This window comes from Bombus pyrosoma, linkage group LG1 (genome assembly GCF_014825855.1).
Source record: "Bombus pyrosoma isolate SC7728 linkage group LG1, ASM1482585v1, whole genome shotgun sequence".
Lineage (NCBI taxonomy): Eukaryota > Metazoa > Arthropoda > Insecta > Hymenoptera > Apidae > Bombus > Bombus pyrosoma.
In genome coordinates this window covers 11034451-11060634 of record NC_057770.1, presented here as the reverse complement: position 1 = coordinate 11060634, position 26184 = coordinate 11034451, and the positions used below count along the sequence as shown (strand labels likewise).

At 34.4% G+C, this 26184-nt stretch overlaps 2 protein-coding genes across 9 annotated transcripts in view; both read right to left on the bottom strand.

Moving 5' to 3' along the window:
• Positions 1-2211: 2211 nt before the first annotated feature.
• On the bottom strand, positions 2212-13499 carry LOC122566792 (glutamate receptor ionotropic, kainate 2-like). The gene is made up of 16 exons (XM_043724983.1): positions 13355-13499; positions 10400-10512; positions 10000-10158; positions 9371-9552; positions 8900-9057; positions 8678-8819; positions 7975-8277; positions 7649-7867; positions 6888-7094; positions 6714-6798; positions 5534-5810; positions 5053-5251; positions 3660-3885; positions 3011-3126; positions 2755-2904; positions 2212-2685 (listed from the first exon to the last, which is right to left on the bottom strand). Exons 2-16 carry the CDS (start codon positions 10473-10475, stop codon positions 2503-2505), a joined length of 2682 nt encoding a protein of 893 aa, XP_043580918.1. The 5' UTR covers positions 10476-10512; positions 13355-13499; the 3' UTR covers positions 2212-2502.
• Positions 13500-16892: 3393 nt separating this feature from the next.
• Positions 16893-26184, bottom strand: part of LOC122565560 (glutamate receptor ionotropic, kainate 2) — a 290846-nt gene continuing 281554 nt past the window's right edge. For 5 of the 8 annotated variants that reach the window (XM_043725807.1, XM_043749063.1, XM_043742546.1 and 2 more), the window contains 2 exons: positions 25565-25720; positions 16893-19388 (listed from right to left, as the gene is read on the bottom strand). In XM_043725807.1, coding sequence (XP_043581742.1) covers positions 19194-19388; positions 25565-25720 — 351 coding nt within the window. In that variant the 3' untranslated portion in view covers positions 16893-19193. Of the gene's footprint in view, positions 22577-25564; positions 25721-26184 lie in introns of all 8 variants that reach the window. The other 3 variants (XM_043721611.1, XM_043723689.1, XR_006316322.1) reach the window with 2 other exon arrangements.

Sequence of the window (26184 nt, the reverse complement as noted above, 5' to 3'; positions counted from 1 at the left end):
TATTCATAAAAGGTGTTTACAAGTGTTCCGTGAGCAACCACACGTTTGAAAACATGTAGCGTTAATATTATTCTCGGTAAACATCTGCTCATTCAGACTCGGAGAATAAATATTTTTGCTTATTTCTAAGCAAACGCGATTCTTTCCTATCTAACGTAATATTTGCACGTCAAGCAATACGTTGCTATTTTGAGGGGACGCACCATCGTTCACTTTGGTCTGCAAAAACGGCAAGGTTCATGATGCATGTGGTGGTTATGATCAAGGGGGAAAGGAGCATCGAGTGGCAGCCTTTGTCCTCGTTGAAATTCCAACGAAAGCGAAATGTTAAACGGCGGATAGCTGTTTTGCTTGCCTCTAGCTGGTTAACTTACTCGTCAACGAGTTCGGTTGCCCACTTGAAGACACTTCCGACATCGAAGAAGGGAGTGTCTTTCACTGTATAGCGTGCCTCGAGGACTCTACCGTAGCCTGTTTAATGCAAACATATGGGTTCGTTTGTTCCGACGGACATATTCTTCCAATTAAGTAAAAAGACCTTGAATCTCGCGGGAATGCAATCCGATCAAACGCTTTTAAATATTCATTAAGAAAAACGGATAAGAGAACGGATAAAGGATGCTATCGTCCGATCTCAGAAGAGATTTTTTCGTTCCTGCTAAATCTGAAAATAGTTGTAGGGCGCACGAAAAAGTTACTTTTAGCGGACGTCGAACAATTAGTTTAGTTTCGAATTATGCCAAACTTGGTTCATATTCTCGAAAATCATGTCGAGTATTGAAAAGACAATCGATATCTTTCATTTCATATTTCGAGATCGTACAATTTTACATAAAATATCTAACTTTTCTTCAGTCAGCTATTCTTTTGTTGTTACAACATAATCTAGATTCGTTCAACTGCTAGAATTTTAAAGAAACTGCTATGATTATAACATTGTATTTTTATTCCGTTCTTAATTAACAATAAGAGACCTAATAACCATGAATTAATTTAGCGAATATTCCAAAAAGGTTAAACTAATTTTCGTTTCATTTCTACTTACAATCCATCATTTATTTTCTTTGTTATCTCTTCCTTATCTCGCCGAGTCATAATTCATGTAGCGACAGCAGAGATGTATCGAGCTGCCAAAACGCGATAAACGCGGCGTAAAAAATTATTTATCGGGCATAAATAAAGTCTGAAAATCAACAGAATCTTTGCGTCCAACGGCGATTGTTATGTTCGTGATGATCGGATCTACTTCTCACATCATGAATTATTCATTTCCTGATTAATGGTTTTCAATTCGATCTGATTATCGTACGAGTAGCTTTCAAACTAGTAGTTGAAACCCAAATCGTATCGTCGATTGAGAACCAGATTAGGCCGCTACCTTACCGATGAAAGTTCCACACGCTTCTGCATCGCGTAGGAGATAGCAGCACTCTACTCGCGTTCTGGCAACCAATTATTAAATCCATTGCGTGGCTTGTCATCTTGTCAGCAGCGATAAGAGGAGAATTAAAGGGAAGGAAATGAATATATCTGATTTAAAACTATAAAAGAAAGATCTGTATACATTACCTGATAACGAAGAGAACCGAGATAATTTTAATTTGTTGGACCTGTATTATTCTTTTGAATTGGATAACGCGATAAGCGACGAAGATCGTAAAAACCGGAAAAACCAAAACACTTGTTAGATCATGGAATTTCTTTTACAATCGTATTTTATACTAATGTATTTGACTTGAATTGTGAGATAATTTCATGAATAATTACAACATCATTATTTGTGATTATTAGTAAGTTATATTAATAATGTATTGCGATATGGATTACTTCAGCAGGATTTAATGCCACTGACTTATAAGGTAATTATGATGTTTCTCGTTATTTTATAATAGTGTAATTTGCGTATCTAATTTTTACTGTTAAACTTGTATTTTATTTTAAAACTTAATTACTTGAGAATTTTCACTGTGTAATAACAATCAGTTATACAAACATAACTAAAAATAAAACCACGGTGTGTAATCTTATTGGCAGGCACCTAGAAGTTAAAAGTCAAGTCGATAACCATGATTACTTTCAACTTAGAAGCTTTCTTTTCTCTGGGAGCTTGAATTAATATTTGACTTTCAAAGCTCAGGATCACAAAACAAATCATAGAACAATATTTACATTTTTACATTTGATTTAATTATTATAAACTGTAAAATTAATAATTTCTTATGTATATATATAACTTTTGTGCAAAAATTAGTATTATTATATATATTTATTTTTTTCTGTTTATTATTCTATATTAAGCACAAGTTAAAGTCATTATATCTCTCAGATACATCGTAACCTATGATCTATGAGAAAATTAACTGCGATTTCATCATTCTTCAATGCCTTCATTCGCTTTTATATTTTTGTAACATTATTTCTCATTACTTAATATATTAGCATAATAATAATATATTAGTACAACGTATGTTACACATTTACTATATTGTTTTATCGCATATCTTATTTATCATCAGAGTTGGAAGTTTTAATCACTGGTATAAATCCATACGGGGGTGTACAACCTCTAGTACTATCTTCTCCACTTCTATTCGATGATCCTTTTCTTCTTCTCACTGGTTTAGGCGAATTATCACATTTTATAATAAACTTCAGTTCAGCCATTAGTTCTTCTTTAAAGGAAACCTGAAGTACATTTATCTAATTTAGTAAAACCGATCAATAATCGAATCAAATTGACTTTATTGTACTTACGTCTTCGCGTAAGGATGTACAGCCAACTTCCCAGATTAACTCGAATACAGTATAAAAGAAGGAAGCAGCAACGCCTACAGTCAATACTAAGAATACGCCACCCACATTGTCGAGATCCAGTTCCTCCGCGGCGCTTTGACTACCGTCTTCCTACGTATCATTAGCATATCGTCATATAAAATTCATACGTTTGCGCATAATTTATTTCTCGACTTCTTTCTTATCTCGTTTTATTGAAACATTTATCTATACGTACTCGACATGTTCCACCCCCACGTTTCTGCGTCCACCATTTTTTCTTCAATTCTGTTATCAGGCCGCTTTGTTGCATCTTTAATACGGCAGTGTTTAGTGGATGACGATATGGCGATCCTATGAATCAGTATACAAATTTCATTTTTATATAAATAATATTCCCGGCAGTAATTCAATTATGTATTGTAATTGACGCAGACGCATTCATTACTTGCAAACAATTTTAGACATTATTAAATTTCTAGAAATTTGTAGGAACAGCAAAACAATACAAATATCCTATTCAAACTAAATCGAAATATTAACAGTCACAAATTTTTCGTTATAAAATACAATTGTAATCACCATTTGAACTCCAAATTAATTTATGTTCAATTTTCAATCGTCGTAGCCTTGCAAACAAATTAATATGCCAACTAACATTTGTTTGACTATCACATTCAAACCAAATTCGATTATATTTAATAATCAATAATTAATAATTAAATATACTTGAATAAATCAATAACTTAACTAAAGTCGTAATATAACCGGTGAATGAAATTTATCTATTCCTAAATATTTGTAAAATAGTATTATTGTGTGACTACTGAAGTCGTTAGGTTTGCCTGTATTATTTGACAAGTCGTAAGTGTCATTTAAGATCTTACCCTTTTTCATAGCAATTCCATAACCCTTTGCATCAAGGAGTCCACCGATCTGAGTCACGTTACAGTACCTTTCAGTGATGTATTCTATTGAGCTGGATTCCATTAGAAACGCGTAATCTTCTCTGAGCACCTTTGTCAACCCAGCATCATTGTTAGAAGGCAATACATCTGCAGCGTTTTCCGTCATGTATTTGTACATCTCCTTGTACGTTGAGTAGTTGGAATCCTTGGAATGCATAATTCTTATAAAAATTTGAGTTAGAATGAATAACCGCAAGTTTCATTTGCCTAATACTTATTTTCATTTCGATCGTTTAATGAGCGGTTTGATAGAGATAGAGAAATCAACGTTACATTTTCCGATAACCTGTCATTCAGAGTAATTTATGCGAACAATGAGGAAATCAATATGTTATACTGAGTTCTCAGTTATGAAAATTTGTTATGTTTCAAATTATATTAATTATTAATGATCTTTCATATTATCAGTCTGCTAAAAGAGTGACATGCTTTAAAATAATTTCTTCGAGAGAAATTATTTATTATTTTTTCCTATATTATAAAAATTTAAGGAAATTAAATTTTCTAGAAAATCGGTTTGAAGTAGAAAAGTTATTATGAGGTTACTCGATTATTTAACAGGGAAAAAGCTATTAAAATCAGTTTTGTTAATATAATATAATTTGATTGTGTAATTACCGAACTCCCATCCTAGCAAATATATAGTTTATCTTTACAGTCAATTTTTGCAGACATCTCAAATGGATAGTTTTCTTTTTAAATATATCGTAAATTTTAAATTTATCATAAATATAAATACATCACTCTTCCAGAAAACTGTTAATATCAATGGAGGTCTATAAATTAATTTCAACCTAAATGTAAATAATATTACAGGGGAGTAATGTATTAATTTCACTCGGTTCTATTTTATCTACTTAAGCATTGCATCGAACGGGATTAAAATGTTTGTGATATCACAGCGTGGTTTTAGTGAACAGGATTTATATGTTTTACAATAAATAGGCAAGCTATTGCAACTATTATATTTAGGGTACTATAACTGTCAGAATTTATAAAATGTTTCTTCATCTTATCAACTCATACTTTACTGTTGGATACATATTAAATGAGAAATTTCTGGAATGATTCGTTAACAATACAAGTTTACAGAGAGACAGTTAATGATAGTTAAATGAAGCATCTGGATAAAATCAGGCGGTAAAATTAATCAAAATATAAACATCTCTTACATTTCAAACAAGTACATCTGTAGCCTGTAATCATGCTGTAAAATTCGTTGCTACTGACAACCGTTTCATCAATTTTTACTGTTCTTCACATTACGTTATCAAATATAAAAAGAATGTTACGTATTCAGTTGAACACTTACTTGGAAGAACATGAACGTAGATCCTCCTATTTTAGCGCCGTATTTAATTGCCTTTTTCCTTGCTAATTCTTCGACGTTTGAGAAGGGTGATACTATTGTCTCGACGGTTAAGAACGCGGCTAAATTGGCAGTATAGCAATTGGCGATGATCAAACAGAAGAACCACCATGAAGTGGCCATCATTCTTGTCGAAAATCCTCTGTGCGATTGTAGAAATTTTACATTAATATCGTAGAAATGTGTGTTGATTGCGAACAAGCTTTCATTAATTAAATATAAAATGATAAAAACTGTGTTTAATAAAAAAAAAGATAGAAATAGTAAAATAATAATACCAACGATAAATATTATCTTAATATTACTAACATTTTATTTGATATAATACAAGAAAAAAAAAGGAAAAAATTAAAGAATAAAAGAATAATATAATATACGAATATAAGAATAAAAAAATATTAGAAATTTCGAAAATACCACTCACATAGGTGCAATCTCGGAACCCTGCTGCATAAGACTACCAATGGTGAACCATAAAGAATTTTTAAAGGTAAACTGATTCTCAAGCACCTCTGGTTCCTCGATGCAAGGATACGGATTATTCCACTCTGCAGGGCATATCCTACCGATAATGAACAGTACCACAGACACGAATATATAAGCTCCTATTAAATACCACCAAACTCCGGTCGAAAATGGCGATAAGAAGGAAAACAAACTGGGCGGCGTCTTCGTTGGTTTTCGATACAGAATACTTATTCCTGTAGGAACAAATGAAACCAGAATTACTTTAAATATCTATACGCATAGGTATTAATGGCATCTTCCAGACTGTGGACACCAATCGATTAACTGCATCAAGGTTAATCATTTTGTTTCTAAAGAATGAGTCATAATTATTATGATAATAAGATAAAACAATTTTTAAGAAAAGAAACTGATTAGTTTGCCCTGTGATAGGCTCATTTAATATCTTTTTGCTCGAATAGAATAACAAATACTCTAATGTCAGTTTTGTAGTGGAGTTTTGATTATACGAATCCCATTTAACCGAAATTCCATATTATCCGAGATACCTTGAACTTTACCTCTATCTTCGTTCCTTTTGAAAGTTTAACATAAAGAGTACAAAATTGTTAATAGTCAGATATAATTAAGGCAGTTGATCAAACTTTCAATCAATTACATAGTTCATTAAATTTAAATATATGTACAATATTACACTATCAAAACGTTTTTTATAACTTTATTGCACAATTTATTAACGGCCTTATCGATCCTTTGGTATTACTCGAGTTTTCGATTATCCGAGATAGGTTCGGTACACATTACGGTCGGATAATCGAGACTGTACTGTATTTCATAATAAAGAAATAGAAAGTAATGAAAATAAAGAAATACAGTTTGATTTTTACAAATTTCCCACGAATTCAACCTTCAGTTTCAAAATTCACAATTTCCTGGACCCGTTATCAGTATTCGATTTGGCGTAAATAACGTAAAAATGGCGTAAAATGGCATAATTAATCATAAATTCTAAAAGAAATTTTGGAAGCTATTTTTCATGATTTTCTAGTTTTCAATTTACGGAATCGATCAGTACGGGCTTCAAATAATTCAAATATTGTTAAAACGTTTCACATAAGTTTCGCACGATCATGTACCTAAATTCATAAAAGGCATCGTAAAGTCCACCGCCCCTTCTCTCTCTGCAGTTATAGTTAAATCTGTGATTGCCAGATCAGCTTCCTGCAACACGATTTTAACGGACATCATATGTTAACTTTTCTTTCATTTCATTTAACAATACTATCCGTTTCCATTTAAACGTTACTAACACCGGCGATTATTTTCCCAAGCATTCCCGTCCATTTGTTCAATTTCTTAGAGTATGATCCATACACGTTGTCTCTTTGAACCTCGAACGTGTAATTGAAACCCAACATTTTGCTCAATTCTTGAATAATGTCGATGCCGAACCCTTCATAGCGATCATTTCCTGTCATCATATCGGCCGATTGTTTTAACATGCCATAGGGATGATTCTGTAAGAATGAAAGATTATATTTATGAGTGATAAAAGGGACATTTAAAGTAAACATATTTTGTATCATTTCTCATTCGAAGCATATTAAATTGCATGACATAAGATTATTTAGTGATATTAATAATTTTATATTTTAATTAAAGGTTTATTATTTCTCATTCGAAGCATAATAAAAGGACTGTATATTATTTCCTTTGTACGATTATTCAGTAATATAAATAATTTTCCATTTCAATTAATGATCTGTTATTTGTCTTATTTTCAATCCAAAGGATATTAAAAGTATTATGAATTATTGCCTTCACGTGATTTTAGGTTTTTGTATAATTTCGTTAATTTCTGATTATAATTAAAGATCTATTATCTCTATTATATCCGTCATGTCCAATTTGGAAGATATTAAGAATTATTTCCTTCGTCTCAATAGATATACATATCTTAAAAATTGTTTCTCTTGTGATATTCGACTATTTTATAATAGCGATAATTTCGCATTTCGATCAAAGATCTCACGAATAAGATTCAAAAACGTAATTTTATATTTTTACACACGATTGCAATTAGGATGAGGAACGTTTTGTTCTGCAAGCTCAACTCTTCTTCAGATTTCTGAGGACGAGCTTCCAATAGCCATTCCACGTCATTCGTACTGTTCCATATTCCGATTTTCTTTAATCCGTTTTCCGTCACTCTCACTATATCCAGCTGGAAATTACTACGAAATCCAGCGGTGTCGAATTTGATCAAACCAGTCAGACCTTCCATTTCGCTCTGAAATGAATCCATGATAATTTCAAATGTGAAATTTCGTACTGGATATAGGCACGTGGTTGGTTAACAGTAATTAAATATTTATTTTATCGGTGCAATGAACTTACGACTCGCATAAAATTATTCAGACTAAATCCGTGCTCCCAGCTCACTGTACCATCGCAAGGTAATGTTTTCACATTGGCTTTAATGGTGTCTCTCAAGTGTTTGAAAGCTCTGGCGAAAAGCTGTACAGCGTCGTACATGAGCGCGGGTTCAACGCGCAGTTTGCTAGGATCGTCCAAACCCCATTCGTATTTATGCATTTCCACAACGCTCGTTACGAGTGGACTTTCGGGATCGATTAAACGTACCCCGGTGAAATTCACTCCTGAGTATTGGTATGGTTCTAGATCGATCGTCTGAAGATCCTGGAAGAAAGTTTAGTCTGTATAATGTATTCATAAATATACGATATTTTTATGAAGTCTGTGCAATTTATGTATCAATATTATATAAACTTTGTCTTACTTGTTTGTAAAAAAAGAAATCGTAATTGGTTCTAGTTTCATATTGTGACCTAACAATTAAAGGGTAATAATCCTTAGAAGTAGACTGTTAGCATATCGTAGTGAGAAATAAATAAACGTGAGATTAAATGTGTAACATCTGAGTATATAACATTTTATATAACTAGAAAGGTATGTACATAAAAGGGCTCTATATAAGAGAAACTAAGTTGGTCGTGAAATTATTTACGTCACATAATATTTAAGAATATTTTTTGGAATTAGTTGTACAATGTATTAGATAAGGAAGAAATTATTTTACCAAGGAAGTTACTATTATTCTATTCTTCTCCGACATAATTCCCACTTGCTGTGCCTGTTTCAATACCTCTTCCAATATATGAATCGAACAATCGATAAGAATGTTCTCAATCTCCTCGTCTTTGATCTCTCGCATCACTTTTCTGTAAAATGTAGCCACCTATTAATTTTCATAACTAAGAGAATTCAAATGTGATTTACGAATTTCATTTGAAATATGCACCTGTAACTCGGCCCAGTTCCTAAGTTGTATAAAAAGATCGTATGGGCCTTTATATCTAAATGTTCCAACAATCGGTGTGTACGAAACAGACTGTCGGTGTCTGCGTACAATATTGCGAAAATCTTCCATTCAAAATCAGTTATAATTTTATTGAAGACCTGGCGGAATATCACCTTCGATTACAACATCGCGCAAAGCTATAGATTCAGCAGTGTCTACTCATTCAACGAATCAAGCACCGTCAACTGTACTGTAAATATTCTAAAAACTAAGTTTTTACGGAAATATATTTGTTTTCAATAATTGTATTCAACCAAAAAGACCTTATCAAAGTGTTCTTAAAATATACTTATAAGTACACCAATCGATACTGAGGTGCACGTTACCGAAATGTGATTTCATAAAAATCTATAAAATAAATAATAAATATGTAAGCCGAAAATACGTAAAAGGTTCTTGTATTCTACGTACCATAGAGAGAGTTTCTGCATATGGAAATAAGTTTACTCCTATGCCACGAATTTGAGAGGGTTCCCATCTGCCATAAATATGCGGCACTTCCATGGTATCACACATACTCTGCACGTGTCCCGAGGTAAATCTATTGTTCGGACCGAAAATGGCAGCCACCCCCTCAGTCATCAATTCGCATACTGAATATTTTAGAAGAAATTCTTGAATTAATGAGCAAATTGAGCTGTATAGAATACTATACAAAAGTCACACAACACAAACGAAAATCTCTTATTTATTTATACACAAATGAATATAAAGATACAGAGTTATTTAATGTTGATTTAAATTTGTTTTTACTTCATAAAAAGTATTTACTCTGGGAATTGTTAATACTTTGTCGAAGCGATATTGATCAATTTGGAATAATTAAAATTTTACGTGATATTTATCTCCTCTTTTTTAATATCATATATTTTATACTATTTTAATGCTCCAAATAATTTATTCGATAAAATATTTCTGAAAAATTCGTGAGTTGGAAGAAAGCTGCAAATACATAGGATATTTAATCGTATAAAAATATGATTAGTTGCCACTGTGACTTTTGCATAAAAGAGAAAACATATTTCCAATGATAACTGTACCTATTTGCGATACATTGAACGGATCCGTATCAATCTCGTTGGATTTTGCCACGAAAAAGACATTTGGAAATGCATCGCTCTTGTGTCGTTGTTCGTTCACTCTCTTTATAGAGGTTTCGAAGGCGCGTTGAAGGCCATCGTTAGTGTCGAACAATCCTCCTAAAAGAATTATGTGAAGACACGTGTGACTTTGGAGGCGGCAGTGTTCTATTAATATTTGTGGAATGTGAGCTGGAAACAGTGACGTCTTCAGTCATGGATTCGAGCACGAGAAATAACTTGAGGGAACGAGACTCGAGGGTATTAATTTGGTTTAAACTTGAAATAAGATTTATTCTCTTAGTTAGAAACATTTCCATTTCCAGCTGACTGTTCCGCAAAATCACGCAAGTTTCCTCACCTACGTTAACACTCGCGCCTTTGCAGGACCCCAGAACGCAGGAAAAGATGATCAATGAAAGACACTTGTCCAGCATCTTGTAGTCATTCTTTACAATACAATAGCGACGTGTGCTGCATTAAAAATGAAACAAGACAATCCTCTTCTAACGATTTGCAAGCAAATATCAATATAGTATTTTTATCCTCCTAACTGGTTTTTATAAAATCAGAATTGGATAGACGTGTTATTTATAAGCTAGACATAAAATAATGTAGATAATATAATGTATAATACGTATTCCATATTATGTATACGTGAACATGAAATATTTAGGCAATTGAATATTTTCGTGAAAAATTTTATAACACCATATAATTTTCAATACTTCCTATAAAAATATATTGTCGTCCTATGTATGCCGAAAAAATAATTCATTTAGGCAATATTTTAATTTGTATCCTATATCATTCGTTCGAAACAATTTAATAGAAACAGAATGGAAAGTAGAATTTTAATAGAAACGATTTAAATTAATCAAATCTTGTTCGAGTAAGCAGAAACCATTAAAATATAATAAAAATTGCATATTTGTAAAACAGAGGCACGACGCTGTTCTTCGTTTGGGACAACATTGTGGCGATTCAGAGCGAGTTTAAACGATAAACATTCTCAACAAAACAACAGGGATTAACTGAAATCGTCGGCATGAAAGCCTGGTCCATGAAGACGCGATTAGCTTCAAAGACAGTCAGACCAACCGGACTGACGCGAATTTATTTGCAATAAGACCGTGGTACACCCGTTTCAACGGCTGGAGCAGACCGTTGGGATTCGAACGAGCACTTAACTATCCGACGTACTGTAAACCAGCAGGGAAGCGTATATACGCTTGAATTCTCGAGCTCGCGTAAATATTTAGAACCGTCTAAAATCAATCCTCCAATATTCAGTTCGCCTATTTATTTGAAGCTACCAGAGGATCTGTCAGATCCTCCCCCTGCGCTCTAAGATCGACTTTCTTCCACGTCTGGCCTTTTCGGCTGGGAAATACAGATTATTGGATGCTTGATAACTTTCTTTTCCAAGCTTTAGAATAATGAATATTTATATAGTATTAGACAAGTAAAACGATAAAGTAAAAATGGTATTTTGTGGTGTTCATAAAATGAAGAATTGTAAATCGAAGAGTTCATAGGAATCTTGGACAAAGTTTTGGTTAAAGTCAAATTTTAATGGAAAAATCTGTATTATTGGATATTTGATATTCGTGGTACGAGTTTTTTGTTTTAGCGGAATACCTACGGTAAGCTGGTGAAAAAACGGAGCTTTTAGAGTTAATGGTAGAGTTAATGGTAATCCTACATATTAATTTACACGTTACATATCGGAAATTACATATTACATTACACACGCACATTTACATATTAATTTCGATTCGAACCGCCACCATCGACAAAAACGGGAACGTCAGTCGGCATTTGCGACGAGATAATTTTAGCGGAGATGATTTTTGCGTATTTTCTCGTCACGAAACATCGCGACGCGGATGGAACACGCGATGCTATTGCGGAGCGTCATGCTATTGTCACCTTGCCAAACGCATGTGCTCCGTCGCATTCTTTTTTATTCATTCATTCATCGCCATGGTCATTTCGCGTAGCGTCATTGTACGCAAACATCCACAGAATAATCCGTCAACGCGCGTCGCGACGCTCGTTCCGTGTCAATGTGCCATATCCAGCCGGCCGTAATCGCTTGAAAAACACATGAAAATCTTCGAGTGCCGCGTTACGACGCCCGTTATATTTAGACGCCGGGCGTCGTCGTCACTAACGCTTGTCGCTTAAAGCGGTGTGACATAGTTTCCATCGAATCGCCATCGACTGCAGCTTTCAAGGGAATCGGCCTGCACGCTCGATGTCGCATATTTCCATGAAATTTTATTTCACGTAATACTTCGTTCCGAAAATTCTTTCGATTTTCTCTTAAGTTCTATTAAAATATTTTTATAAGAAGAGCTCAGTGAGAAAGTGACACAAGTGTATCTTTTTTTTTTCACGTAGAGATAAACTAATAAAGATTTGGCATGGAAATGTACTGGCCATACGCTGCGTCAATATAATCTCCGAAAACTTGGTTACAAGATTCTAAGTAATTCTACTGACGTAACTGTTGCGCTTTCATTCCTACATGATTCAACAGAATGAAAGATAGACAAAACAATGAACAATGCTGTGAAAAAATATATTATTTTGCTGTAAAAATACTGTTTAATTATAAAATTATTATAAAATTATTATTCAACTCAAACCAAAGATAACTATCATGAAAAAAATATACAGCTCTTAAGAAAGAGTTCCGATATTTTAGATACAGTTGATGTATTAAGCGACGTTGTTGCTTTTCAAGCTTTCGATATTTGGTAATATAAATCATTATTTAGGAGCATTTATATCTTTTGATTCAGTTTAAATTTCATTCCTACATCCTTTTCAAATCAAACATTTCACCACTCATGCCACGTTTCCTTCGTGTCTGTTATAAAAAATTGATCTTCCTAAACTATGTCTGATCTTTCTGGAAACTTGTGTCTTTCTTCATTAATGGGTATTTTTATCCGCCTTAGGCTCAAATCAGAAAGATCCATCCAATATACGAATAAAATAATGTACAATAACTCTACGTACTTAGATGGTATCAAATACTTCTGAAACATTGTTAAAGGAGCGAAATTATCGAGTTATCGGCGTCGTTATTGCATTGCTGTTATGTTGAGCACATGTGTATGCCATCAAAGTAAATCGGAAAAGTGAATTAAAAAGTTATTGAATTGAAGACACGCTACGTGGTGGAAGCATGGTACGCTGTACGTTATATTCTTGAACGAAAGTTAAAGCAGAAGAGGTCAGAGATTAAACGGGCAGGACAATGTGGCTGTCCATACAACGAGCGTGACAGGAAAAGGAAACTCACCTGAAATTACGATTATACACGGCTGGTTACCTGGAACACAAGTTTGATATACGTGCTTTTCAGAACGAAACTCACGGCATGCACTCTAATTCCGAACGCCGGTTCCTACCAGCCATTTCACTGCGCACACGCGGACTCCCTTCCAAGCCACTTGGATTTCGTTTGTGTATTTCACTCTAATATGGCGGGCATCTAGAGCTCGAACTTAATTTATTGTTAGACACAACGCTGCCATTTTCTCAAGTAGGCATCTTTTGGACAGAAGTGTTGCAGTTTTGCTTCTTCCACGCTACATGATGCGTAAACGCAATTATTAACTAAGTAAATGGTTTTCAATTTTGACGCATTATTCCTTTTTTGCGAAGACATTAGGAAAATTGTGTTTCCATTAATAATAATGAAATAATATATTATTATAATAAAACTTATAACAAAATGGTTACGCGCAAGCCTCTTTTCATGGCAATTCTGCGTTTAGCCGTTTAGTGCTAGAAAGTTTGCAAAAAGTATTAGTAAAACAGAAAAGTTTGCGACATTGGCCGAGACGTCTAGTTACGAGTGAATTCCTGAAAATAGAAGATCTGCTTAAATCTAAACAATGCTTTAACTTCGCTTAAAAACTATAAAGAATACTTCAAAATCTTGTTCCAATTTAGATTTTTAATTACCGATGTAAGAATATATAACTTTAAAAGAATAATTTTAGGAAAGGAAGACAAATTTCTTTCTTTAGCGAGACAGATTTTGTATTAGATGAAAGATTGATTGTGATTATTAATGCGTACATCGCACAACAGGTATTTCAGAACTTTTATTATGTTCGAGACAGAGAATTCCACTCGGAGCTCCAGGGTGAAAAAGTTAAAGAATTTTCTGACGACGATACCATAGTAAACAGTGTACAGCGAGATGTAGTTAAATTCACCGTAAAAATAAACCGGTATGTGACGCGAACGCGACGTAACGACGAGACAAACTGCTATTACTTTTGATAGCGTGTTCGGCTTCTTCCGGAAAAAGTGTCTTTTTAGACAGGACACGGTTTCTACAGCGGCTTTCTTCAAACGATAAAATGGCATAAAATCCTTTTTATATCCGCACTGTGGATGGCAATTCCACGAAGTGAATCGATACTTTTAAGCCAGAAATCTCAAGCATTTTTTATATGGAAACGTCGAACGTTTGTCTGTTATCTTTTAAGATAGAATGGATTGGATTACGATTTTTAATTAAGGACATTCATAAGATGTAATGTTTAATATTATATACCTCGAATCGTTATGGATATAGCAAATTTCAAATGGTTTCCTTAATAATGAAACTATCGAAATTAAAAAATTAAAATGATTCTCTTCTGAAAGAATTAAAACGATACGTGATATTTCTTGTTTTCTATTTTTCAAATTTAAAGTACCTATATTTAATCCTTTCTTCCAGAGTCTCCAATAACTTTCTTTCTATCTGGAACAATAGAACTAGAAAAAGTTACTCTATGGAGTTTATTATCTTATCTAAAGAGATTCACAACCTCATTTACTTCCTTAATCTATTTCTCTCATTCTTCTCTCGCCCTAATTTTCAAGACAATTAATCAACCCTTGAACGTACGCAGCAAAACGTTTAAAAACGAACTTTCGAACGAAGAACATCAAGAAAAAGATGACTGATTAATTGTACAAAAGGCAGAGATACGCAGCGAGTGAGCCAGGATAAGAAGACATAAACCGAAGAAAAGAGAGAAAGAAGGTACAACCGGCGGAGAGATAGCAAAGTAAATTAAATAGCTCCGTTAGCGTCCTAGGGAGTAAAGAGAAGGTAAAAGCCATGGAACTTGGATACATTAGTGAATTAGTTACGTTAGCGGTTTGGGATTTAGTTCTCTAATCAAAAGAACGAAGAGTGAAGGCTGCGGCAATTGATGTAAAAGTACAACTTCTCGGGGCCCAATTACGTGGTAAAGTAGAACTCCGACGTAATCAACTAGGGGATTATGGTATGGGTTAAGTACATTATGCGTGGAATAATTTTCTCAATTTAAACCAGAGAAACCTGACACCTGACAATCGATTACAGGACGCACTAAATGAATGTTTGAATAACCTTACGAAGGAGAATCTTTCGACTATACCATCAGTGAAATTTTAAAGGCAAATTGAGATATCATGGAACTAAATCGCTGATAATATTGTGAATTTTTTTAATTTAAAGAAGAATGTGTTTTAATTAATCATATAGCACAAAAGTCAGTAGTTTTTATGACTGACGAATCTTTCGTTTTGTACATATAGTATATTTTACATTATAAATTATTAATTAGTTTTAATGTTGCAGAAGCTAAACAATTAATGTTGATAGAGACAATTAGTGCTTGACATTTTTTATTGTCTATATGAATTAAGATCTCAATAAAAAAGTTCTTCTGAAAAGTTGCAAAAGGTCGTGCATACGACGTTTATTCTACTAGGTTCTCTAAATGATAAATAAATCAAACCTGATAGACAAAGTAATGAACAAAACACGCCCACTGAGAATTTACAGACGATGAGTTTTATTCACGTTTAATATGATGCTCGTAGTACACTTTATGTAAGAAGTATAATCAATTGGCTCTTAAATTCGGTACGATGCGAACGCGATACAGATAATATTTACAAGTACGTGTATAATTCACGATTTATTCGCATGTATGTGCTCGTGTGAGAATATGTCGTCCATGCGGGTTTGTATCGCATCTTTTGTACGTATTTTAAAAACGATTCGATTTGGTGTACACACATCGATGGATGAACGAGTCGACGATAAAAAAGAACAAAAAATATACAAAGAACAAGAAAGAGAAATAGAAATAAAAAGTCGCGATTGTCGCATATATACGTCGTTCTAAAAAATGGTGCATGGCGGTGAGGCGGAAATATTATCAACGTCCAAATTTCACCGCTAATCTCATTCCACTGATCTATCTGCATCCGGAAATTGATCATTCCAGAGAGGCTAAGCCAGCATCCGTGCATGTACGATATTCGCGCGTGTTTACGCCTTAGGAGAGACGGAAGACGGAAATTAATACTGCTCAGTCCAGGGCGTTCATGAACGGCGATGTACCAGCTGCAAACAGGCTTTCCATTAACTCTGTTAACCAGTTTAATCCGTGGAATCGTTGGACGCTTAAGAAAGGAACATTGCAATGCTGCGACCGGCTACTGAAATCTGTCTTGGTCTAAAGGAGATTTAATTGAATTTTCAGTCGAGTTAGTTTTTTGAAAGATTATTCGAATTTGCCAGGTCTAAAATCAAATAAATGCGACACGTTCTAAAGAAAATTTAATATTTAATATTATAACGAATTCACGAGGTATGAAACGTTTAAAAAGTATTGTGAGATTTAAAGAGGATTTAAGAATTACTTAGATATATGTAATACTTCTGCGTTTAATAATTCAATCAATAATTGAATACTTAGTTGAGATAGTTTTTTGAAGAATAATTTGAAATCTAAATTCAGATTGCTATAACATGTACAAAGTATGTTGAAAATATTTAAACGGTAAGTATTGTATTCTGATTTTATTATTTTATCAGCAGCTCTGACCTATTCTGTTCGCAATATATGTAATAACTTTCAATTAATACACATGAATTTGTCCTAGATTTCAAAGGATTAATGCCGTATACGATTGAATCAATGAATATCCGAAGTCAGATACAGATAGATCAATGAAATCCTGCGATACATGATAACGAGGTCGAGAAATTCGTTAGCGAAACAACGAGCCGGAATATATCGTCGATTTGCTAGAGGAGTGACGCATCCAGGGTATAAGCTGCATAAGAAAGAGGCCTTTTCGTTGTTAAATAATTAATAATTTTCTATTTCAAATAAAATTTGCTAAAAATTTGCATTTCTTAATCGTGTCACTTTCCTAGCATATCTAGAATATAACATAAAAATGTAAAATCGCTTATTCTATCTACACTCGATAAAACATCTACATACAACGTTTGCACCAATGGACACGTTATCTTACAGCATCGAAATGATACTTAAACGAAGACACTTTTAGAAGTCGTATGAACAGATTTTTCCCCATGAACGTTCTATGATACAATGCCATAGAATAGATACGTTTAGTTTAGTTCGTAATCTTAACGATGATTATGATTATGTACACTAAACGAATGTATCCAAACGTCACCGAACAGACAGAGACAGAATTTGTACAGTGTTAATTATCTTGTGAAATTTTTCTCAAGTGATCACGAATGTAGATACTTTCTTTAAAAATGAGCGACATAGTCGGATTCAATGACGTTTTCCTTCGCTGTTCAAGTAACGTTTTATATGCATCAATTACAAAATCCACAGTTTTTGTTCTTTCTCTCTTTTTTCGATCGTTCTTGACATGCATACGTTCTTCAAAAAGTTTGTCATTTGTATTGTAACATATCGTGCGGAAGACATCGCATATTTGATCATTTAATTTCAATGTTTAATTAAGTTATGTGGGAGTGAGTTCATAAATTTCTTTCTAATATATTCGAGAAATATACGGGCGTGGGCAATAATTATTGCCGTTTCCTGTATCCGCTACTCGTTTCTGATATTAGTCTATTGAAATTAGATACATTCGAGATTTCGAAGCATTTTAACAAAACTGATAAAATATGGAAATATCATTACAGGATTACATTATTTCACTCTACTATGAATTTAGACTCGAATAAAAAGTTATAAATAACCAATTTTAAACGATCAATTTTGTTTAAAAATTATTACATCATTGGCAACTATTCATGAACACATATTCAATTATAATTTTAACAACATTAATCGAATCCACAATCATCCCTCTTCCTTACTGCGCCATGTGTGTATAAAGCTTACAGATATGAAAAATATGATGTGATACATTTTCCGTTGTGTAGAAAAGAACAATTTTAAAAATCAGTCAGTTGTCAAGTAATCCTGGATTAAAACTGTGTTCGTATTTGATTTTAGGATTACATATGTGTTTCCATCGCGCTCTACGACGTTAACAAAAATTTAAAAATATTACTTGTGTAGAATAGTATCGATTAAGTTAAAGTTACATAACAACAAAGCTAATATTTTTCGTCACGTAATAAGTATCGCGGGTTCTGCAACTAATATTTCATATTAAAATACATCTTTTTAGCCACCAAGTTTCATAAAAGTCAGAAAATTAACGAAAATGGACTTATCATATATTTTTCATGTGGTCTTCATACACATATAAAATCGCAGAGACAGAGACAATTAAGGATTAGACTTTCACGGTGACAGCTCACGCCGTGGCCGCTTAGGCTGGGTTTCGTTTCACGACGGCCACCCTCTTTTGCCACGAGTGGCGCAACGAAAGACAAAGGATCTCGAGACTGCTCGTTAATCTTTCCGCTCAAACAGCGTGCGTCGTTATCTTCCGCACGGCACGATAAATTCCAGTGAGCTCCAATTAACGACTGAATGACTGTACACTGTACACTGTATAAAGTGCTAGTCGAAGTACTGCCATGTTCGTTCGTTCGCGTCACTTGTAAAGACAAAGAACGAAAAAATGGAAGAAAAAAAAAGAAAGAAAGAACCAGACTTATACACATACACACATAGAAAGAGAGAAAGAGAGAGAGGGAGGGAGGGGGGTAAAGCAACTGGAGAAGGTGGATGGTTTCCATCTCGCGCTAAACTTTTAGTTCGCGCCTCGTTGCTTCTCTCGTCGTATCTCTCGTTCGTCGATTGCCTTCATAGTTCATCGAGTCGCGAGTTCGATTAGTCCCGTGCACGTTGCTCTTCTCCTTTCGACAATGATTCAGCTTTGTAGCTTCAGGTCAAAGGCGCTTTCCCCACGAAGTGTCTGTACTTGTTGCATACCGGATACCTGCCCTCCTCGGACACGATCGATAGGTTCGATTGCTGCCTCTCACGACTACACAGTGTCTTCTTCGCGGACTTTTTTGTCCCGTTCCCGCAATCCAGCGCGTAACGCAATTCGCTCGCCATCTCCGAGCACATGGACTTCTGGAAAGTTCCAGTAAACATCCGCTGCATCCCTTTAATCGTGCTCTCTTCGCGATATGCGAAGCTTCGTCAGCCAAGTGCGATGACGCGTGTACGTACAGTATAATATGCATAATGTTTCGCGATGTGTGCGTGGAAATATTTTAACCTGGTTTTGATATAGTCGAGATACGAAGTTTTATTGGCGCAATATCTTTTTATCGGTACGCTGTCCTAGAGTGATTGCTGGCTGCTAGTATGTAGTTCCTTCGTGATGGGAGTTGTTTGAAGCAGAGTGAGAGAAGTTGGCAAAGAATATGTTCAAGGGAATGTTTTTAAATGTACATAATTTTGTTTATAGTAGGTTCTTTTTTTGGAGATAGGATATTTTATTGACATAAATAACTACAAACTTTGGACAAAACTAGCTTCTTCCTAATTATAGTAGTTAGAAACGTGGCGTTTCAATTTCAATTGATATCGTTATGTCACAGGTAATCGTAATAGTTTGTAATAAATTTAATTTTAATTTAGATTCTATATCTCACACGATAAATACATTTACGATCATGTGCTGCTTTAATATTAAGGTAATACAAATTCGGTTAGAAAATGTATACGTAGGAAGAGTATGATTAATCAGAATTGTCGAGAATTGTGTTTTTGATATTTATGCGAGGGCTGTAAGAGGATCACCACTGTATTTATTATGTAAAACAGGATAAACATGAAATAAATTAAAATAAAGTACATTCTTAAAAAACAAATTAACTTAACCAAAACTCCTATAGGCTGTTTATATTTCAACAATACCAATAGAAAATTTGAAGTTCAGTATCTTATGAGAAGTACCTGTAAGTAAACAAGTTTACAGACTCTACGATAGAATAAGACTTCTAACCCAGACATCTTACAAAGGACTATAAAGTATATCGCTTCCTTAAGATTTTTAGGTTCATGGGACACTCTACGATCCAATGATATTAACTGAAGTAGTTACAAGAATGAGTAAACAAGTTTAAAGACTCTGCAGTAAAGTAGAAAATTTGAGTTAGACATCTTGATGAGGACATCAAGCATATTGCTCTTTTAAAATTGTTGGGTTTATGCGACGCGTCATGGCACGAAGCTGACTTTCTCGAGATAAATAATTCTGTTGGATATATGCATGCAACATTAATTAATAATCAATTATTTCATAGAAGCTGTGAGTAAGTGAAGTGAAAAAATACAAGGAATCAAGCACACGTAGTAAACCAGTTTGTGTCTTATAATTATTCGTGCGATTTTCAACAAATAATTTATAACAATCTGCTTTGTTTTTAATAAATTTTCATATGAAACTGTATCCACAAGCTGTAAATAAGGAAAATAAAGTTTTAATAAAAAATTCAATTCGCAAAGGAGAAGAACATAAAACAAAGAATATTACTCACACCATACTACGTTACAAGAATTATTTTTTTGTTTTACCCTGTTTAATTAATAACAAGAAAATAACAATGATGAAAATGGAAACTTTTCTATATATTTATGTATATATATTTATCTAACAAATAAAACAATGTTTAAACTTTGAAAAATCCAACAGATGAATAAACCGAAGAATTCTTGTAAATATTTCCTTCCTCCGTAAAAGTTCGTTTAATAATTCCATTTCCAACATTGCGGTATATCAAACGACAAAAAAGTCGGCCGTTCGGAAAGAAATATCTCATGCTCTACGGTCTGTCAATCGACAAGTGCTATGACACAACGAGTAGCAGATACATAGTAGAAAAGAAAAGTTGCTCACCTCCTGCGTATCCATGGCGGGAGAGAAAGAGAGGCAAGAAACATTGCGACACAACTAACAATGTCATACTAAACTGTCACACATCGTGCGCGTGTCCTTTCGAACCGTACATGTGATTCATTCTTTAACACCTACGTTTCGATTGCGATCACTGTTCTCATTATTTCTTCTTTCTTTTTTTTTTTTTCTCGTTTCATATCACACAAGTTTATACGAATCGAGACATATACGAATCTTCTATCGCATAATTGAGTTTCTTCTCAAATATGAAGAGTCTGCAAGCTTCTGTCGATGGAATAAAAATTTTATCATATCATTATTCGATTATATTCGATCATATTCAGAAGACGGATTTTTCATCTTTCTTTTTATTTAATTCACAGAAGAAGCTTACAAACTCTGCATAGAACAGCGATTCACTCCTACACAATATGTACATACAATAAAACGTTTGCAACTTGACGCTATACATTAATTATCTAGTCGGTATAAAATCGTGATTGTTCATGTAAACAGTTCATTACTCCTCACCATACGATTCAGTCGCGATCGCAGTGAATTAATTAGAAACAGAAAAAAAAGAAATCACACCGCGTTTGTATTTTTATATATTCCATTCTTTTTTTGTTCTAGCATTTATATGTAACAATCGCGCGAGATATCGTTCATTCTCGCTGCGAGGCTGCAAGTCGGTCGTCAATTAATCTAAAAAGGTTTTGATATGAGCAAATGGCAAACGCGTTAACCTTTCCAATTTCAATATCTGCATCATTTCACGGCTCTGTCGTTAAGGGATGTTGCGGACGAAAAGAAAACGGTCGTTTTAAATCAAACGTTCCCTTTGGACTGTTCCTTCTTCTTCTTTTCTTTCTTTCTCTCGTTTTCGTTCTTTCATTTTTTTCTCTTTTTCTTCCCTTCTTTCCATCCTTTCTCCCTTTCTCTCTACTTAATGAAATTCCAACGACACCGTACGTTACCCGATAATAATTGATTGGGTAGTGTTCCGTCGATAATGTTCCGGCTAGATTGTCGGTCGGGATTACGGTTCTCGAAGGGATAAGAGAAAAAAAAAGAACTGGAAAGGTCGAGGATCGTTGCTCCTTCGTTTTGATTATACGTTCGTTTGAACTTTCTACAGTTTGTGTCTGTCAGTGTTTCACACAGTTCTCGATCACTGATGTGGTGGAGTTCCTCCTTAGGTCCGTCGGGTCAGATACGCTTTTCTCGGGCATAGGAATCTGTTTCGTGTTTCTGTTCGTTCTCTATTGTTCCGTTCATTTTTGTCTTTCTATCTTTGTTTCGTTCGTTTTTATATTACTTTAGTTTCTGGTTCGCGAACGAATCCCTACAGGATCGCCCGCTAGTGTAGATCGGTAAAAGCTTCGCAGATCGGTTTCCCCGAGGATTTCTGCTTCTAAAACAGAACACGAAAATGCTCGGGTAAGATTGCGTTAGGTGGTACATCAGATCGATTAGTCGGATCGACGTGGTGCACGCGAAGCATTTTTGTTTTTGATAAGAAAAATTAACTCGAGCGGGAGTAACGACAGTTGCCCGATTGGGGACGCTTGGAAACGAACGGACTGCTCGTAAATAGATAGAAACTAAAGTTCGCTGAACGTCGTAGGTGAAAAATGGAAAACACGATAAAATCGTCGTCGAACTGAAGATTGAACTCTATCGAAGATAAGATTATTGAGAGTGTAATTGTGAAATTTACAAATGATTTATAATTTGCTTTATTTATATATTTTGTCAAAGGGAAATAAAATAATTTCATCTATCAAAATCAAATAAAACAAAAATAATTTTAGACAAAGAGAAAAAAAGTATTGAAAATGCAGTGTGAAGAGTATTAAAACCCTCGATTCTCATAAGAGTTAAATGTTAAATTCTCCGTTAATTCTACAATTTTTGAAGTCCTTAAATTCAATTAATTTATAAGTTCCATTATTTATAACTGAGGTAGGCTGCAGCATTACAAAAATAGGAGATACAGAAACTTTCATTATTGGGTAAAATTAAATGGTACTGTAAGAGGATTTCGTTGATATAGCTTGAAAGATAAAGTATTACTCAAGTATTACTCTGATAAAGTATTAGTACACAACCTCGAGACACACTTCAATTAAGCTATACTTGAGATGTTACAGGTCATTTTTCCTCAATATCTACCACAAAATTTCCCTGCAATATTTCAGCACCCTTCGCAATCAGACCCTTCCAGCAAGTCATGCTAATTCCAAAGTAAATTGAAGGAAGTATCAAAATTCTTTTTGTGTACACTGTAGAGTATACAGAAACTTCTCATAATTGAAAGAAATTCTTTTCTCTGCTCAAACGCTTAGAAAACGTGTAGCTCGTTCACTACTGACCCAATTTTTATTACAATAATTTTGTATCAATCTACATGGACCTTTTTTATCCAATAGCTTAAAAACTAAATAATTTAAAGATAAATCTTTAAATATATTTGGCATACTAAAAATATCATTACATGTTGATTTTTGGAAACCAGTTCATCATTATAAATATTTGTTGAATTGTCGTGAAATACTTTTTTTGCAATTTATACTAATTTTTAAGTTGAAATGAGTATAAAAGAATATATGATTTGTAAATGGTTAATTCGGGATATTGGAATCTTCGATCCACATTCGCGTCCACGTAAAACGATTAGCATCTTCAAACTCAAGCAAGTATCGCGGCTACTCTGTTGCGGTCTGAAGTAGCGCGGCTCCGAAGGCGAACAGCAATACCAGACGTTTGTTGGCTGACAGAATTGTTTGCTTTCGGGTACGCGAGGTCACTGGCGCAAAGCTGCATATCCGTATTTGTGGACGAGCCCTTCTCAAATACTTGCCTGTTTGCTTACCGCTTGAACGTACGCAAACGGCAGCTCAAATACATATTGTAGACACGCGAGCTTCGTACGAGCTTTCCGCTCGAGTTTCTCCCAGCCGCGCTTTAATTTCATTGCTAAGCCCACTGGAATTTTCTTTTGTGAACGAAATTCATCAATTGTAGCCCCGTGCTTCTCACAAACCGCGCGCTCGTCAATGAATTCCATTCTCAATATTGTTTATGAGCTATTGGTAAGACATAAAAGATGCTGTGTTGATCGTTGTCATTCTATTTGTACACACACGATTTGTCAAACGTATGTGAGCAGCCGCTTACTTCTGACAGAATGTAACTTGATTACAAAATTATTGATGAGAACGATTTTATTTTTTGTGATCGTTACAACAATATAATAGTATAATATGCTAACTGGAAATTTAGTTTTGAAAATAATATAAAAATAATATCTATAATAATAAAATGTCTATAATAATCTATAATATAAATAATAGCGTAAAATAATAAAACTGACATTCGTAAATGGAATTTTTAATGCAGTTCTCTTCCAATATCTATTTTATTTTTATTCGATTTGTTTTGTATATCAATTTTCTTCGCTTTATGCGGAACAAACATTTTTCCGAATATATCCGCGTTCGTGAATCAGCAATCAGCATTCAATGAAATTCATTTAGTGGATTACCATGGGAATTGACTATTAAAATATCACGGTGACTGGTCATTCTAGTCGAAATCTTCGCAACCTATTTAACACGTGAAATTGTATTTTTATTTCATAAAAATAAACTACACTCTCGTGTTTCATAACAATACACTCTCTTCTCTCCCATTTCATTTCTACATCCACTCCTGAATTCCCATTTCCCCAAATCGAAACTATCACAATTCAAACATCGCTAGTATCAAACGGACAGTGAAGTCTCGCTTTGAAATAAATTCATGTCAATAGAATAACAACTAAAATCCGCTACAATCGACTAAAGAAACGAAGTCAAGCAACGCATCGTAAAAACAAGTGGAAACTTGGAATACCAAATTAGCGTCGTAACTTCCGTTTACTAAAGTCTGTGAATAATTACTCTCCCAAGAACAAAGACGCTTTACGCCCCAATATCTTTTCACTTATCTCGCGTCCTATATTTCTTCGAACTAAAAGACGACTAAGGAAATGGAAGACGGACGAGGACGGAAAGAGCGAATTAACGCCATGATATCAATCAACCGTATCTCTAATTAGAACCCCAAACAATTATAATGGCGAATCGTTTCAAGAACAAAGACGCTTCGCGAGTCTGTAACTGGTTTTTCCCTCTGATACGTCGTGATTCCATCGATCACAGCGAGAAGCTGATCAGACCCGAGTGGTTTTGTGGGTGCACCGTGACCATTAAAGAGGAACTCCACCATCGCGCGAACATCAACTGATGTATTCGCGCGGTATATCGGGATAGATCGCATCGGGATCGAGGTGCGTGTTGGACGACGTTACTTCAGGCGAGATCACGCCCTCTTCGACGTGCTATCTGACCTCACTCACCCGTTCCTCAATGGCGACCTTCCGGCTTTTCCAGACGAACTCGCATACCGCGATCACGCAAGCGATGCCCATGCCGCCCATCAGAACCACGAACACCCCGCCTACGTTTGCCAGACCTAGTTCGTTCGCTGTCGAACTGCTCTTCGACATGTCGTCCTGTTGCAAAAAGAGAAACATTTATGAAGGAATAATACGAATCGCCTATTTGCCGAAGCGGTTAACTTCGCTTAACAAAAAATAGGGAAAATTAATGAATTTATGTATATAAAATGGACACCAATCAAGTGTTTTGCTACTAAAATGTATAAAATTTTAAACAGTGAAATTAACTATTTTGGCTTGTGAACAACTCATATAATGTATGAATGCGTAAAATTTTTCATTTACGGATATATTTTTCATCAATTTTAAACTTCTATCGTTTTCGTAAATTCAAGGGGTAACTATATGAAAATATCTCGTTTCGTTTGAGGGGAATAATTCAGGTAAGAGAATAGTTAAACATTCGACATATACTTTCCATTGATTTCGTTTTAGTTTCGTCAAATTACATTCCCGCACAACATCAATTTTTCCAACCATTTTGTTTCACGAATATAAATTTTCATACAGGTGCAATT

What these genes read in the sequence shown, in the direction of transcription:
- LOC122566792 (XM_043724983.1), bottom strand. Translation starts at nt 10,475, where the DNA reads ATGCTGGACAAGTGTCTTTCATTGATCATCTTTTCCTGCGTTCTGGGG. An exon ending in GTTCAATGTATCGCAAATAG is followed by an intron (nt 9,553 to 9,999) that starts GTACAGTTATCA and finishes TAAAATATTCAG; the next exon opens with TATGCGAATTGATGACTGAG. An exon ending in ATGCAGAAACTCTCTCTATG is followed by an intron (nt 9,058 to 9,370) that starts GTACGTAGAATA and finishes ATATTCCGCCAG; the next exon opens with GTCTTCAATAAAATTATAAC.